The 18,085-nt window shown below is 50.5% G+C and overlaps 1 protein-coding gene across 2 annotated transcripts in view; it reads right to left on the reverse strand.

Moving 5' to 3' along the window:
* UBE4B (ubiquitination factor E4B) overlaps window positions 1-18,085 on the reverse strand; it is a 1,174,709-nt gene that overhangs the window by 510,280 nt on the left and 646,344 nt on the right. For both annotated transcript variants that reach the window (XM_086921364.1, XM_086921363.1), the window contains one exon: window positions 9,492-9,727. In XM_086921364.1, the coding sequence (XP_086777490.1) occupies window positions 9,492-9,727 (236 nt within the window). The remainder of the gene's footprint in view (window positions 1-9,491; window positions 9,728-18,085) is intronic.

Raw genomic sequence — 18,085 nt, forward strand, 5'->3', positions numbered from 1 at the left:
ATATGTCTTCTAAAGGAATGTTTCCAAGGAATGCCATAGAGGCCCCCAACTTTCTGGTGGAGTGGGCTCTTGGTGGAATGCTAAGAGTGTGTTTTGCTTTTACATAGCAGATCTGGATACATTTAACGATCCACCTAGCAATACCAGCCTTGGAAATAGGGTTACCTCTGTGGTGTGGCGCAAAGGCGACAAAGAGTTGCTTAGTTTTTCTAAAATCCTTGGTCCTATCAATGTAATACATATGGCCCGTTTAACGTCAAGGGTATGGAGCATCCGCTCCGCCAGTGACTCAGGATTTTGAAAGAAAACAGGTAATTCGATTGTTTGTTTGATGTGGAACTGAGACACAACCTTGGGCAGAAACTTAGGGTTAGTGCGAAGCACCAACCTGTTGAAATGAATTTGGATAAATGGCTATTGGATTGTGAGGGCCTGCAATTCACTAACCCTCCGTAGCGATGTAATTGCTATGAGGAAAGCCACTTTCCATGTCAAGAACTGAATCACGCAGGAATGCAGTGGTTCAAAGGGAGGACCCATCAGCCTGGTAAGGACCACATTGAGGTTCCACTCAGGAGCTGGTGGAGTCCGTGGCGGAATGACTCGTTTGAGGCCTTCCAGAAAAGCCTTGATGGCAGGCACCCTGAAGAGGGAGAGGTGCTGCCTATTTTGGAGATAAGCGGCCATTGCAGACAGATGAATGAGAATGGAAGCATAGGCTAGATTACACTTGTACAGATGGAAAAGGTAACAGATGATGTTCTGAATGGAAGCATCCAGCGGGTTAATGTTGTGGTCTGCACAATAAATGACAAACCGCTTCCATTTTGCCGCATAGCAGGCTCTAGTAGTGGGCTTCCTCGCCTTCCGAATGATGTCCATACAGTCGGAAGGTAAGTGCAGGTAGCCAAACTCTAGGACTTCAGGAGCCAGATCGCCAGGTTGAGCTGTTGCGGATCTGGGTGCTGAATGTCGCCATGGCTCTGCGTCAGACGGCTGGGTGTGAGATGTAGCCTTTGATGCGGTACCACGGACAGTTCTAGAAACGTGGTGTACCATGGTTGGCGAGCCCACGTTGGAGCAACCAGGATGAGAGTCATCGAGTGCTGCCTGAGTTTGCGTGCCACCAGCGGAATCAGAGGTGCTGGGGGAAAAGCGTACGCAAATTTGCCTGACCAGTTCATCCATATCGCATTGCCCTGCGACTGTGGGTGTGGGAACCTGGCGGCGAAGCTTTGGCATTTTGCGTTCTCCTTTGTGGCGAACAGGTCTATCTCTGGATGACCCCACCTTTGGAAGTACGGCCGGAGTACTGATGGATGTATCTCCCACTCGTGCATCTGGTGGCTGTGCCTGCTGAGCAGGTCCGCCATCTGATTGTCTTTGCCCGGGAGATGCTCTGCCATGAGGAAGATGTTCCTCTGAATGGCCCACTTCCACATGCTCTGAGCCAGATGAGACAGCTGCGGAGAGTGTGTGCCTCCCTGCTTTTGAATGTAGTACATCGCCGTCATGTTGTCCGTCCGAATCAACACGACCTTGTTGCATAGATGTACTTTGAATGCTTTCAATGCCATGAAGATCGCCATCAGTTCTATAACTTTGATGTGCATCTTCCCCTGTTGCTGCGTCCATAGTCCCTGCACAGTGTATTGGAGTACATGCGCTCCCCATCCCTGGAGAGAAGCGTCCGTTGTCAGGATAATCTGTGGCACAGGCTCCTGGAACGGTCGGCCCTTGCAAAGGTTTCGTGGATTCCACCAATGCAGAGAGTTATATGCCCGACCGCTCACCAACACTAGGTCTTTCAACTGATTGTGAGCCTGAGTCCACTGACGTGCTAAGCACTCTTGAAGCGGACGCATATGTAGTCTGGCGTGCGGGACAATGGAGATGCAGGAGGCCATCATGCCTACCAACTGCATGAACACTCTTGCTGGAAGCGAGTGTTGTGGTCTGAATTTTTGGATCAGCGACTGAATGCTGCTGACTCTCACTGAATTTGGCTGGGCTGTGGCCGCCAGAGTGTCTATGGTCGCACCCAGATACTGCCGTATATGGGCGGGCTGGAGGTGGGACTTTGGGTAATTCAGTGAGAATCCCAGATTGTGCAGGAGGTGAATGGTGTGGGACACGTGTTCGGCACACTGCTGGGCTGACTTCGCTTGGATGAGCCAGTCGTCCAGATAGGGATAGACGTGGATGTTGTGACGTCGTAGATGTGCCGCCACCGTCGCCAGGCACTTTGTGAATACCCTGGGTGCCGTGGTGACCCCGAAAGGCAAAACCTTGAACTGGTAGTGCTGGTTTTGGATGGTGAACCGGAGGTATTTTCTGTGTGAAGGATGTAGCGGAATGTGGAAGTACGCATCCTTCAGGTCCAAAGTTGCCAGAAAGTCCCCCTGTCGTAGCAGTGGAAGAACCTGCTGCAATGTTAGCATGTGGAAATGCTCGGACAGGATGTAAAAGTTGAGGGGCCTGAGATCCAGGATGGGCCTGAGGGATCCGTCCTTTTTTGGAATCAGGAAGTACAGGGAGTAAACTCCCGTGCCTCTTTCCTGCATGGGCACGAGCTCTATTGCCCCTTTTTGCAGCATGACTGTGACTTCCTGCTGCAATAAGTGCAAGTGCTCGCCTGACATAGGACGGTTTCTTGGGGGTATGTTGGGTGGAGTGGATGTGAGCTCCAGACAATAACCAAATTGGATAAGCTTTCTGACCCACCTGTCCGTGGTGATGGACTTCCACACGGGCAGGAAATGCTGGAGTCTCCCCCCGACCGGTGTTGTGTGGTCGGGGGGCAGTGACAATGCGTCACTGTTTGTTGGCGGTAGAGGACCTGGAGCTGTTGTTGCCACGTCCTCTGCCCTTGGCGCTGTTGCCGCGGTATCCACCTCGACTCTTGTTGGCATAAGTAGTCTGGGTGTTGCCTTTGTAGAACTGCGCGGACTGCGAAAGTTGACCCCTTGAGGTGCCTCTGGTATTGGAGCGACGAAAGGACCCACTCCGAAACTGCTGGGACTGTAAGGCACCCATGGATTTTGAAGTGTCGGTGTCCTTCATTTTCTCAAGGGTGGTATCAACCTCAGGGCCAAACAGGTGATCTGGGTTGACCGTTTGGTTCAAGATGGTGGTTTGAATGTCCGGTTTGAACCCAGATATTCTTAGCCAGGCATGTCTGCGAAGCATAACACTAGTGTTAATGGCGCGTGCGGCGATGTCAGCCGCGTCTAGAGCGCACTTTATGGAAGCGTTGGAGATCAGCTTCCCCTCCTGTATTAGCATCTCAGCCCCTTCCTTATATTGATCGGGAGGTGTTGCAAAAGGGTCTCTAGGGTATCGTAGTGTGCCCTGTCATAGCCCGCCAGGAGCGCCTGTGTGTTTGAGATGCGCCATATGTTGGCTGCCTGCGCTGCTACTCTCTTCCCTGAAGCTTCAAAGACCTTCGATTCTTTGTCTGGGGGAGGAGCATCACCCGTAGTCTGCGAGTTGGCCCTCTTCCGGGCATTCGAGACAACCAGGGAGTCCAGAGGCAACTGTCCCCTAATACAAGTTGGATCTGTGGGCGCTGCCTTATACTTCTTGTCGATCCTCGGGTTGATACTCTCGCCCTGGTGGGCTCTTTGAAGACCTCAGCAGCGTGCTTTAAAACACCCTTCAGCATTGGCAGAGTTTTTACAGTCTTTTCAGAGACAGAAAAGGTGTCAAAGAGGAAGTCTACGTCCACAGGGTCAGCATGCAGCTGGACGTTGTGATTGGCTGCTGCCCGCTCAATGAGGGCATTGAAAGCCGCAGAGGGTCCTGCCCAGAATGTGGGTCCCCAGGCTCACCAGCACCAGACCAGGGCTCTGCCACATCCTCTGGGTCTGTGTAGACTGGATAGCTATATTCATCTTCGTCATCGCCCTCACCAGCGTCTACATCGGAGTGAGTGGGCGAGACTTCGTGAGCTTGTGGTGAAATGGGCTCCACCAAGGCTGGAGTACCAGCAGAGTTCATCTTCCGCTTTAGTGGGATCTTGTACGACTCCAATTGGGGCTCCGGGGTGATTTTACTCTTCAGGAGGGAAAGCCTGCCCGTTTCGGCGTCAATGAAATGTTCTTGAACCACCATCGATGCCTTCGGCGTTTAAGAGACCTTTTCGGGCACGCCGGCCCCCGGCTTAGCAGCGAAAGCCTTCGGCGCCGTCTTAGGCGGCAAGGTAAAAAGGATCGGCGTGGGCGCCTTCGCCGGTTTCTCCAGAGGCTTGGCCGGCGGAGGGTCCTTCGGCTCGACTGCTGCGGCGCCGTCCCTTATGCGCTGCAGGGACTCTGTGACCTTTTTCGTGAACGCGGCAGATGGACGTGCCGGTTCGACGGACTCCTTAGAGGTCGGTTTCGGAGTGGATTCCTTCGAGGTCCCCTTCGGAGCCGACACACTTGGCGCAGCCCCCTTGGCCTTGTGTGGAAGCGGGGCACAGAGGACCTTCGGGTCGTCGGGCCTCTTCTTCGGGTCGGTAAGAGACCTCTTGGGGTCGTCGACCGTTTTCTTGTGATCGAGTCGACCCTTGCCGGCGTCGACTGTCTTTGGCGCCGATGCGGCCGTGTCCGACCCCTTTACTTTCGGCTTCGACGTAGCAGCCTTCGGGTCGGCCATTTTGACATGTCCCTTCGGCTCGACGGCCATCTTAGGTTTCTTCGGCGCAGAGGCCTCCGAAGACGTCGATCCGACCAATGCGATGCGCACTTTCGGTTTCGATATCTGTGGCGTCGAGACCGTAGATTGCACTTTCGGTTTCTGTTTCACCGGGAGTGAATCGGTACCAATGTCCGTGGCCGGGCCAGCAGGCGGGGCCGAGGAACTCACATCAAGGTCTTGGGTAAGGCCCGAAGGCGATCCCTCGACCTGGGCCTTATTGATCGCAACGGCCCCAGAGTCAGTTTGAGGAAGCTCCTCGTCCGAGCTATCCTCCATGGCCCCAAGGGCCCCGTCGTCGTCTCCTACCTCCTTGACGACTTCACCGAAATCTTCGGCCTCAGCGTCGTAGTCGTCCTCGACCTCCGACGTGGGGTTAGATTCTGAGATGTCCTGGATATCTTCATCCTCGACCTCCCCAGCATCGAAAATGTCCGTAGGCGCCGGTGCAGATTGCTGGGCCTCCAGGCGCGCAGCTCGAAGGAGCTTGAGTGTCTTCTTGGACCGGAATCTCGAACAGGCCATACACTTGGCCTCGTCGTGGTCCGGCGACAGGCACTTGTTGCACACCGGATGGACGTCGATGTGTGGGTACTTCGAGTAACACACCGGACATCTCTTGAATGGACTTCGGTCCATGATGGTCGATGAGTCTGGATCGTCGACTAGGCCCTCCGCGTCGAAAGCACGCGGAAGTACAGAGCTCGGCTCGGAGCAGAGGAAAAGTTGCGAAGCCGAACGTAAGACAATACCGACGCAAGTCTAAAGACCTTTTGGTCTTAAAGTCAAGTTAAGTTAATTCTTATCGATTCCGACAAGAGGGAACCAAAGACATCCGAACCCAATGGCGGAAAAAAACAATCTGGGGATGGAGTCGATGCCCATGCGCAATGTAGTCCAGGGGAGGAGCCACCTATCTTGTGATACTTTGAAGACTCTTCCAGGACAACAATGTGCAATCATCCGGACCCAACACTAGGCGGCAATCTATGCACAGATATGAATTCAGCAGCCCACATGCCTCGAACACGAATGCACAAAGTGTAATCAAATGAAGTTGGATTGTCAACAACCACAGGGCTGCTGCAACCCATGCCCACACCCGTGGGAAAGGTTTTCCGTAGATTTTATAGTGGGTCTCCCAAAAGATCAGGGGAAAACAGCTATAGTGGTAGTGGTTGATTACCTTACAAAAATGGGGCATTTTGTAGCCTGCAGTCAGGTCCCAACTGCAGGACAGTTAGCTCACCTACTCCTTGTGAACGTAGTTAGGCTGCATGGTCTCCCGAGAGACATAGTGTCCGATAGGGGAGAGCAATTTACAGCACGCTTTTGGAAAACGTGGTGTTCAGAGCTGCAGATCACGTCCTCTTTGTCAACCAGTTTCCACCCCCAGACCGACAGGCAAACGGAGAGGCTGAATCAAACCCTGAAGCAGTATCTCCGTTGTTACGCGCAAGAACACCCAAGAATCGAGAGTTGATTGGTTGTGGGTAGCGGAAATCGCCTATAACAGCACTCAACACTCCTCTATCATGCATACACCTTTCTTTAGTTCTTATGGGCATCATCCCCGGTTCGATCCTATGTTGTTGCCTAACTCTAGTACTAAGCTGCCAGAAGTCAGAGAGAGATTGTTGCGTGTTCGCAAGGTGCTCCTTGCCACATGTAAGAACCTGATAAAAGCCAAGGCTAGTTATAAAGCACAGGCGGACAAACACCGCAGGCCCAGCCCAGTGTACAGGAAGGGGGATTTGGAGTGGTTATCCACCAAGCACATCAAGTTCAAGAGACATAGTGTATTCAATCCCCGGTTCATCGGACCATACAGAGTGGTGAGACACATTAACCCTGTTGCTGTAAGGTTGCGACTACCGGCGCACTTTAGGATACACCCTGTTTTCCATGTGTCGCTCTTGAAACCCTCTCACTGTCCCGTGCACCGTGCTCCTCTGCCTATCTGGGTACAGCAGGACAGGGAGTTCGAAGTGCAGAAAATACTCTATTCCAAGTGGGCGAGGGGACGCATCCACTACCTGATTTTATGGAAGGGCTATGGTCCGGAGGAAAATTCCTGGGAGCCTGTTGGGTCGGTGCATGCATCCAAATTGGTCGCCAGATTCCACCGGTTGTGCCCGGATCGTCCCGCGGCCGTTGCCCGCCCCTTGTGAGGGGGGGATGTACTGTCAAGATCCGCCTGTCAGAGAGAGAGAGGCAACCTGGATAATGCCTCCTAGCGCATCGGAAAGACTGAGGACTACGATCCCCGTCAGGCTGAGGGGCAGTCACGTATTGGACGCACGGTGCGTGCGCATCGCGTAAACAAAAGGAACTCCGGTAGACTCGGTGTTGCCGATAATTCCTTTCACTGCCTGGAGGACGGTTTGTTGTCAAGAAGTAGCGGTAAGAAAGCGGATCTTACCCGAGATATTCCTGTATCTTGCCGCACACTGTTTTGGAACCGTGCGAGCCACGCTGTTGGCGTGGAGTCTTGTTGTAATATCGATTTCCTCTCGGCTGAGGGGGAATAAGTGTACTTTTTGAGTGCAAGTAACTTTGAAACATATCCAGGGAACCGTGGCTCAGTCCACGGTGAAGTAGTCTGGATACTCGTCAATTGGTGCTACTCAGTTCAGGGTGTGTTCTTAAACACCCAAAATCAAAAACACGCCTTTATGTAAATCGGAGCTGAGAATCCTTTTAGGTTTTGTTGGTATATTCTATGCTTTTCCTCCCACAACCTTTGTTTATCATTTTCCCAACTTAGGAGACACATGATTTAGGTAGGTGGGTCAGTCCTCCATTTACATAGCGTAGCCCTCATAGGTTAGGGTTTTCATGAGATGTTTCTCTGTTTGTCGTTTTACAGCTGGGTAGAGTGCCTGGTACCACCTCACTTTGTGTCTTCGAATGAAACAGTCGCTTGTATTTTCCTTTACAGGTACGAGTGTGGTTTATTGTAAAATTCTTCTTTGAGCTAAAGGGACACAGAGAAGTGGGTGGGTTAGAATCGCACACTCGGGAGGGTCTTCTAAACGAGTTGTTCTTTGTAGTTACAGATCTCCCTCCCTGCTGTCCCCTTCTTTTCCCTCCCCGGTTGGACTCCCTTAGCAGTCTGTGTTACCAGACTCTGAGGCCGTTCATAGGGGAGGTTATAGGCCTATCAACACAGCCCCGAAGAGGCCAGAAAGCAGAGCCTGACAGTCTTAACCAATCTACGGTCTCATTTGAATTACTTCTCTTCCTCCATAGATTTAAGTGTTTCAAATGTGGAATTGTGGCAGTGACACTAACGAAACTTCATCCAAGGTAAGGGAAATCCAACCTTTCTCAGAGTCACTCCTCCGTTGAGCACAAGGAGACTAATAATGCCATGCAGTTAATGTTCTCCTGATGTGTATCATATTTACACATGAATGCACAGTACGGTTGATATTTTTTTGTACACAGGATTACTCCTTCACAGTTGTTACTCCCAATAGAGAGATTCCTCTGTGTTTGTAGTCAATCATTTTTCAGAAAGCAGGGGACAACATCAATTTCTCGCTCTTCAACCACTTTCTTTCTTTCCATTTGTTTGCATAACGCTCAGTGTATCAAGTGTGCTTTTCTAGTATGTCGAAAATGCCGGGCAAGCCTTTTCTGTCCAGGCCTCTGCTGTCAGATCCTTACATGCACAGGGCTGAAGAGCATCAGAAAAGGCCCCTCAAAGCCTTCATACAGGTGCATCCCTGATGCAAGCCTCTATCCCCCACCCTATCTATAACCTGCCAGCCCTTCCAATCCTTTGATTCTCTGAATTTCCACAGTAGCTCCTATTCATGCTTTTGGTGTCTTTTGTTTTGCTTCACTGAAAAGCAGTGGGGTTGAAGGGTCTCAAGCCCATCACCTCAAATGTCTACCAGATTTCATCTGCCGAGACAAATGCAATTTTAGCCCAGTTCACTGCCCATTCTACGCAGGTTATGGTTATGTGAAGTGTAGCCATCTCCTACGTGCCTGTCCAGCTGTAGAGGTAGAGAGGTCCAGTCATGAGCGAGAGTAGTCTAGCCTTTCAGCCAGCTTTTCATCTGAATACTTCAGAGTCACCATAGCACTCATGAATTAAGAATATCAGTGGGTGACATTGCCACCGTCTTAATTTGAGAATATTCCACCATCCTGCTGACCAACTACTACCTGGATCTTTTTTAATATAAATGTAGTCTATACATATACTGCTGTGTAAACATTGAGTCTCTGTGATTCCCTGCCTGATAATGGGAGATAATTTAAGCATGTAAATCTAGGACTTTTCTAGTGCTGGAAAAGGAAATGCACTTCAGGTGAAGCTGTAGTACATGCCTTGGAGATATACACTGAATGAGCTTTTCATATTCTTCGACCAATTCAGTAAACACATTCGCATCCCAAGTGTTGCACTCTATATAACAGAAAGAACTGGTTGAACCAATTCATGTTATTGGTAAGTCCTTCAACATTCCTACATTCCACCACCCTTATTTGATCATTTTGAGTATTCATCCTGTAGACAGTTTGTTTATTTGTTAAATGCGAAAGTCATCACATATTGTGGTGAATTGCCCATAAACATTGGCATTCTGAAGAACCAAGCCCTCAAGAGAGGAAAAAAGTGACAGTATAGAAAACATAGCTTACATGCATCAAGTACATAGGTAACCATTATTTAGCTTGCTGGGAGAGAAACGCATACTCAATGTTAGTCTAGCAGCAGGGTGCATCATAATCAAAAAGGTGCATATCAAGTTGTCAGCTCTCTCCACAAGCACACCCACCCCAATATCTACCCACCTCACCTGTATAAAACTTCATCAGTGAAGGAACCAGTAGCTTGGTAGAAAGTGGGTGGTTTTCAATCATCTCAAAAAATTTCTGTGTTCGAGGCTGTATGGAAGGATTTGTCACAAACATCACCTCCACCAGCTTGGCAACAAGGTAGGGATTTCGGATGTAATTTTGGTTGCAAAGTAGTACCACTATAAAGGTCACAATGTCCTGGGTGCAAGGCTCGAACAGGACTGGAGGGCAGTATCTGTAGGAGCAAGGAGAGTAATGCAGATCAGTAAGGTGGCTGAAAGAACTGAGGTGATTATACAGATGAAAATAGCAATGGTGTCAAGACACAGGTTTCAACCACTCAGTTCCGATCACAAAATTAAAACAAGAAATAAAAAATAGAAGAGAAGTAACTTTGACCTTTCCATGTGGGATGCAGTAGTCAATCCCTAGGCTTGCCAATCACCAAATTCCATGTTTCATAGTTGTATAAACAAATTTAGTAAGACTATGCCTGTTGGGTACAAAGTGCTTCACTACTGCAACTGAAGAAATCCACATGGAAAAGCTACTACAATATAACAATAGTTTGGCAACTAAAGTATTCTACCCATATTTATAGCTTCAAGAAAATTCTAAACTGATGGTTCTCTAGAAACACTCAAAGGTTTTGATTTTATATGGTCATCTCCAGCAACTTATTTTTTTGTCTTCAATTTATAAAAATATTTCTTCCAGTCTCAAGAGTTTTAAATTGTGATATTTAGATCTCAGGTTTGGCACCATTAAGCTGGAATCTGTGGTAATAAAAGAGCGTATTTATTCTACGCAGGTGCAATGGGTATTCTATTGTGTTGTGTTCAACTTTAATGAGAATCGAGGTCTCCTGTGGATATGTTAAAGTGGAATGTTGACGTCTCCTTCAGTGTTGGACATTACCACTGAAGGACAGTGAGTAATCAGAAACAGACTCCCTTTCTAGGAAACTGGTTCTCTTTGGCAGGAAACTGAAGGCCCTGAGTAGTCTTTAAACTCCTTCTATTTGTCATCGCTCAGGCATCAATTAAAAAAGAACCACATAGTATAATTCCACAGGAGAAAATGGCTCCATAGGATCAAAAATATTTGGTGCCTAACCGCTCGGTACCAATTGCACACATTCTCTGGGTGCTAACGGTTGGAATCAATTCACTGTGCTGAAGAAATGTTCCTCAGCTGTAGCAACATTTGTTCAGGGTTGGTAACCTTCATAGAGTTACTTGCGTACACGAGTCCCTGTCCTGGAAGTGGGTGTGCCACAATAACCTTTTTAGCTCTCAGCGAGCGTAGGCTGTGCACATGCGCGGTCTCGCTGGCAAGATATTACGTTTTTGGGTATCTTGCACTAGTGAGGTTAAGCCTCGCCCCTATTTTCCATTGGCTGGCGTCACCGTTTAGGATAAACGGTGGCCAGCCATTGAAAAAGAGTTTACAGTGACGTACACATTCTCTTCTTCAGATGGCCCACTTGGACGGGCTCGTCCAACTTACTTCTGCTGTAAAAGGTTTTTAATCTTTATGGCCATGGCCCCATGAAGAATAGAAACCTTTTACAGCAGAAGTAAGTCGGACGAGGCCGTCCAAGTGGGCCGTCCGACAAAGAGAAAAGTCCTGCAAGTTCTCGGATTGAATGCCTCCTTTCTATGCGGGAATCGCAGTCACCGGGCTCTTAGTTTAGTTTTTTCTAGCGGTCTGCGCAGCTCAATGTAAGTGCTTTAGTGCCGGGAAATACTTTCCACAAGCTGCGACGAGACACTTTAAAGAGCACGCCTCGGCAGCACCAGTCTTTTTGGCTTTTGTACTATGTACATGTGCGGTACTGGAATTGTTGTTCATCGCATTACCACGGCAGACCAAGCAGTTTGTTTCTGTCATCAGTGCATACAGTGGGGTCATGTGTATGCGTCATCCTTAACTCTGTGTGCCAGGAAATGTTTAAATGAAACAAGTTCTTCTAAAGTCTGGCAGTGGTCTTGTGGGGGGAGGGGCGAAATGCAGCGCCGTCCACCTCAGGATAAAGTTGTCCTCAGTGAGGTTGTCAGAACAACGAACCCAATCTCTTCCCTCAATTATCCATCCCCTGACCCCCTTCTCACAAGAAGAGTGGTTGAAGGATTTGTTCTGGTGTTTTTTTTCTTCATTTTTTCGTTTTTGTGTCTTTCTGTTCAAGATATGTGACATGACTTGTTTGTGCGACAACATGGGAGTGCGGAAAGGGGCCAACAGCGCCGAACGGCTCTTGGACCGGCCTCTGTAAGCGCCCTGGTGGGAAGTCGTCAGACTTTTAGCAGAAAGACTGTCAGTGCATACTGCCCCCCCGCGAGCGCCACCGTAGTGTGCTCCAGCGTAAAGTTCCTCTGGTGTCTTGATGAAGGAGTCCTTCATCAAGAAACCCAAGGAACTTTACGTTGCAGAGGGAGTCCTTCATCAAGACACCCGAGGAACTTTACATTGCCTAGTACCTTCCGGGCAATAATGCACTCTCGCACTTAACAACCCAGTGTAGTCTGGGAGTCGTAGTACTGCCTCTCCTCAATTAAATCCATTGGAATTTCTTTTCTTTTTTTTTTTAGGAAATGGAACGTGGTGTTCCAGGTGACACGGAGTCTTCTTGTAAACTTTCCCTGGTGGAACATATCAATGGGCCAAGTGTGCTAAGTTCATATTTTAGGGGGCGTGGCTAGCCAGCCACGATGGCGGTCGGCGGCTGCTAGAGCTCTGGGTCCCCCTCGGGGCTTATCCTGAGAAAAAGTGACTGCAAGAGCCCGGTTTGCAGCTGAAGGCGGTGGAACAGCGTCAGAACCCAGTGGCGATCCTGTGGCCCGCCGGCGTGCAGAACCAGGTCCGCAAACGGGGACGGAAAAGGCTCGGGCCAGCAACAAGCCTGCAGGAGAGTGCCAGGAGCTGTTGTAGGAGAAAAGCCTGTGGCAGCTGGGGCACGCGGGACCGGAAGTGGGCGGCCCAGCGCTCTAGTGCACCCGGACCGACACGCTGCTGAACCGGAGACCTGCTGAGTGGTGCCTTATTGTGACACCGTGGTGGAGGGTGCTGCCCCAGATACTGGATCCTGCTGAGGTCCGTTGCAGGGACTGGGCCCGGAGTGTGCCTGCGGAGGCCCGGTGGCAGAGGAGGGCCGAACCTCCGCCCGCAGAGGTGGGTGACTGAGGAGGGGGACTCACGGTGCACCCAGGCGCCCCAGTGGACGGCGCCTATGGTGTGACGCCGGTGAGAGAGCGACATGGGTGTGAGAATTATAAAGAGACCCCCCCCCCCCCCCTCCTGCCGCGTGGGGTTAGGGCCCAGTCCCCATCGGAAGAACTGAACAACGCGACCGCTATGACCCTGGCTGCTCGCAAAGGTGGAGACTGACGGTGGAGGGGAGCGAGTGGAACTGCCTCATTTTCTCCCTGGCTGCGCCCTACTAGCACAGGAATCGCTGGTCGCGTCTTGCGGCGCGACATCCATCAGAGGTGAGGGACGGTGAGCCTGAGGTGGCGCTGTGGAAGGGGAGTGAGAGCTCGCAGATGCCGGATTGGATTCCCGAAGCCCCCGCACCGTGCATCTCCTGACTTTGGAGATATTGGCCACAGTGACCCGGACCTTTGGCGGTGTGGAGCCCTGGAGAGGGGCTATTTGACCAGGACGAGTGGGGACCTAAGGAGCTAGGGAGGCCCAGACATACATCGTTGTGGTGGAAGTGGGGGCCCTGTACCCTATCCCCTACTACGGTCTGTAGTGGTGCTGACAAAACGCAACCCTTGTCCCCCCCCACCCCACTTTAGCACGCTGGACTCTGGGAGCGATTCCGCCGCAGAGGACATCTTCACGGCAGCATTGGAGGACTAATCCAGAGGGTAAGATCTTTCTCTGGGGGCGGGGCTCTCTCCGTATGACCCTCACCTTACGAAGCCCGGCTTCGTCACATTTCAGGATCATCATGGTGCGAAAGGGTGCGAAGGCGGCCGAGGAGCTGAGGGACCAGAAGGCCACGCGCAACATGGGGAGCACTGGAGATGGGCGGAGTCTACCGGGTGCATCTGGATCGGACATACGGGCGATCAGCAGGAGAACAAGCTGGATTTAATCCTGAAAGAAATCTGGGATTCCAGATCGGCAATGGAACAACAGTTGGGGGCTCTCACCACAAACTTATCACTGCTGAGGGTGGATCACAGTAAATTGGCGGACAAGGTGAAAGATCAGGGACTCGCTCTTACCGAACTCATGCCGACAGTTGCGGACCATTCCACCTCTATCCAGCAACTGCAGCAGCATGTCACCTCCCTCATGGATCGAGTGGAAGATGCGGAAGGCCGAAATCGCCGCAGTAACATTTGCGTCATAGGCCTTCCGGAACGTTGTGAGGGGGCCTGTGCGGAGGACTTTTTGGAGCAGTGGTTCCGAGACAATGTCACTGTGGAGGGTCTTTCGCCACATTTCTGTGTGGAACGGGCGCACAGGATCCAGACCGGTAGGCCCAAGCCGGGTTGTCCACCCTGCCCCTTGATAGCAAGAATACTTAACTACCGAGGCAGGGATGTTCTGATGCAGAGGGCCCGTGAGAAGTCCCTCATACAGTAAGAAAACCGAATGGTGTCCCTCTACCTAGACTATACTAATGCGGTCCAGAAATAGCGCTCTTCGTATGTGGATGTGAAGAAGAAGCTACAGAGGGCCAAGCTGAAATATGCGCTGCTTTTCCCCGCCCGACTAAAGGTCGTCCACGACAAGAAAACACATTTCTTTGAGAACCCATCGGATGTTGAGGAGTGGCTGGAGGTGATGGGCATCGACGGGAGCCAAGACGCTACTCAAGATATAGTTGCCAGCGGCTCGGAGAGGGACCCGGAGCGTGAGAGAGAGGACTCCCCAGGTACGAGGATGAGGACAGGAAGACTTGGTCCGACGCGGGAGCAACAGAAGGAGGACCAGTCCGAGGCCTTGGCAATGGTGGGCGCGTTTAGAGAGGACCCAGGGAAGATAGCGACTGACTCAGACGACAGCAGGGTCCACTCAGACTCGGACCACGGTGTGATCCTGTTCGCTACGGTCACGCCCCGAGCGGCAGATGATATGATGGACAACTGAGAGGACAAACGGCTCCATTAGGAATAGACTGGTTCAATTGTAATGCATGGTATCCTTTACAGTGTGCTCACTGCTTATTGTTGTTATTGTCTTATAGTATGATGTAATATTCATGGGTTCTAAGATATGTAATGAACGCTGTACTGTACTGTGAATATCCGCTGGCTTCCTTGCCTTGGTGGGATGGACTGTGGAGGGAGGGACCCCTGATTGGGCATGGTTCTAGTGGATCTAACGGTTTGCATCATGAGGGTATCTGCAGTTCGTGATTGAATGTACATTTTTAACATTGTGCCCCCAGAGCGGTACGCCGTTGAGCCAGCGGTACCCGGCGCGAATACAAAGATGACCATAGTAGTGCTTGGCCGCCCCCTCTCCCACTGGCGAATGCACTGGTGCTTGGACTCATTTGTTTATTGTTCTTATGTTTGGCTCTGCAGTGTTGTCTTGCTGCGCCTTGTTTGTGTAGTTTTGGGAGGGAAGTTTTGCATATGAAAGGCCTGATGTAGCTAAGTTCATTTTACCACTTCTTAAATACCGAATCATACCGATTCAGTATTTAAGAAGTGGTAAAATGGATGGGGGGATGTAGGTATTTCAGATTCGGTAAATACAGAATCGTTAAGATTCGGTACTTACCGATTCTGTAAATACCGAATCGGTAATGCCCATTGATTCCTATGGGCATTGAAGCCCATAGGTATCAATGGTCATTACCGAATCGGTATTTACCGATTCGGTAATTACCGATTTTTTGCAAGGGTGCAGGGGGTGTCACTTTGACACCCTCTAGCACCCTGAATTCAGGCACGTTTGCCATGTGGCACACAGACATGCCCTAAGGGCATGTCTGTCTGTCACATGACACTGGTGTGCATGCACACCTGGATTCGGTATTTTACCACCCAATTGGATTGGGTGGTAAAATACCGAATCGGTAAGGCCTGTGGGACTCAGAAGAGTCCCACCTACATCTCCAATTTACAGAATCGGTAAAAATACCGATTCGGTGTTTTACCTATTTGGTAAATTTACCGAATCGGTAAAATAGGTCACCTACATCAGGAATGACCATTTACCGGTCGGTAACGGCCGAAATCGTCTGTTAGCGGTCAGTAAATGGACACCTACATCGGGCCCGAAGTCTCCTAGTCGTTCGTTCTATGGGCTCGCGCTGTGGCTCCACTGACACCCCTACACTTGGCAATGACTGATTATGGATAATGCTGTAGGTTCTTATAGATTGACTACCTGGAATGTGCGTGGGCTGGGGGCGATCCAGAAAAGACATCTGATTCACTCATTCTTGCTTAGACACCATACACAGGTTGCTTTCCTCCAAGAGTCCCACCTCACGGTATCAGAGGTTCAGAAATTGAGGAAGAAACGGAGAGGTACTATTTACTCTACGACTTACTCAGCCTTCTCTCGGGGGCGACCATCTGGGTCAGGCATGGGACGCCATTTGAGGAGATGGAGAGTAAAGTAGATGAACAAGGACGGTTTATTCTAGTGAAAGGAACCTTAGATGGCGACTTAATTGTACTCGGCAGCATATATGCCCCGAATTTTGACCAGGATAAGTTTTTACACAAGGTGGGTCTGGCACTCTCGAACTGGGTGGACATCCCCGGGTTATTTTGCGGAGACTGGAACATGGTACTCAATCTGGACCTGGACAGATCACGCCCTCCACTCCAAGTGACTGGGGCCTCGCGGCTGTCTGAGGTATTTATAACTTGGGCGGAGGGTTGGGGTCTGTTGGATGCATGGCATGCCTTGCACCCGGACCACAAAGAATATTCATACTATTTCCCCAGCCTACATACTCGGATAGACCGGTTTCTGTGTTCACAATCACTGATTTCCAGGGACGGGAATCCAGAGCTCCTGGCCAAAATCTTCTCTGATCACAGTCTCCTGTTGCTCACCCTTTTTTGGGGGGGAAGGGTACTGACCGCTGTACCTACTTGGAGACTCAACCCGCTCCATTTGGAAGACGGCCTATTCCGCGCGACACTGTCTGACACATTGAACAATTACTTTTGAGAAAATTGGGACTCTGCTTCTTCCAATTTGGTAGTATCGGACGCTACGAAGGTTGTGGTGCGGGGAGCCGCTATAGGTCAGTTGGTAGGAGCCAGACAGGAAATCCACAAAAACTCTGCGAGGTGGAAGATCGCTTAAAGGTACTGGAAAGGGATGCGAGCGTAGATCCAGGGAAGAAGGGGGAGCTACAGAGGGGAATATTGAATATGCAGAAATGCTGGAGACGCTGAGAACCATTGATTATAAAGAATACTTACGCCGTCAGCACGTCTATGCTGATAGATCCAGTACACTATTGGCCTGCCCGATACGGGACTGCCCGGACCCCCCAGTAATAACACAGATACGTGATGTGTCGGGCAGTTTGGTCTGCACGCAATCTGAGATTAACAAAGCGTTCCATGACCACTTGAGAGTATTATATGCTCCCTTTGACCGGGAAGACCCGGAGCGTGTGTCCTTGTTCCTACATGGTCTTCCATTCCCGACCCTGCCTGAGGATACACAGAGGGATTTGGACGGGCCCATCACGTAACATGAAATACGAATTGCCATCAAGTCCCTTAACCGCAATAAGACACCGGGCATTGATGAGCTCCCGGTGGAGTTTTATGCGTCTTACTCAGACACCCTAGTGCCCGTCCTGGATAAGGTGTTCAGGGCAGCGTTTGAGGAAGGACATTTACCGGCATCAACGATGCAAGCTTTGGTTACGTCAATACCTAAGCCCGGCAGGGATGCATTGGACATGGCGAATTACAGGCCTCTATCAATGCTCTCCAATGAGTAGAAGATCCTCAGTAAGGCCATAGCTCTACGTTTACAATCTCATCTCCCTGCTCTGGTGCACCGGGATCAATGCGGGTTTCTCCCGGGACGGAGTACGTCCCTAAACACACGGAGGCTGCACGCCCTTATGACAAGCACACCACAGGCATATCCCCGGGCAGGCTGTGTCACGTTAGACCTAAAAAAGGCGTTCAACTCCCTGTCATGGACGTTTAGGTTTGAAGCCCTGAAGCGATTTGGCCTCCCAGACTCTCTATTGAGGTGGATCAGACTGTTGTATACAGACCCTTCTGCTGGGGTGCGTACAGGCAGATACATGTCGGACAGTTACTCGGTGTATAGGGGCACCCAACAGGGCTGCCCCCTGTCCCCGATTTTATTTGTTTTAGCCCTGGAACCCCTGGCCATAGCGCTCCGGGCCCATGGGGAACAGATGGGTATCCGGATCAGGGGAACGCATAACTTGATCTCCATCTACGCGGACGATATATTATTGTACTTCAGTGACCTAGAGGCGGATCACACTGCCCTCTATGACATTTTCTGTCACTTCAAAGAAACATCAGGTTTGGGCATTAATCCGGAAAAATCGAATGGCTTTTATTTTAGAGATGCACTACGCCCGCCTTCATTCGTTTTGGGACGCACG

The sequence above is a fragment of the Lissotriton vulgaris genome, chromosome 5 (genome assembly GCF_964263255.1).
Source record: "Lissotriton vulgaris chromosome 5, aLisVul1.2, whole genome shotgun sequence".
Lineage (NCBI taxonomy): Eukaryota > Metazoa > Chordata > Amphibia > Caudata > Salamandridae > Lissotriton > Lissotriton vulgaris.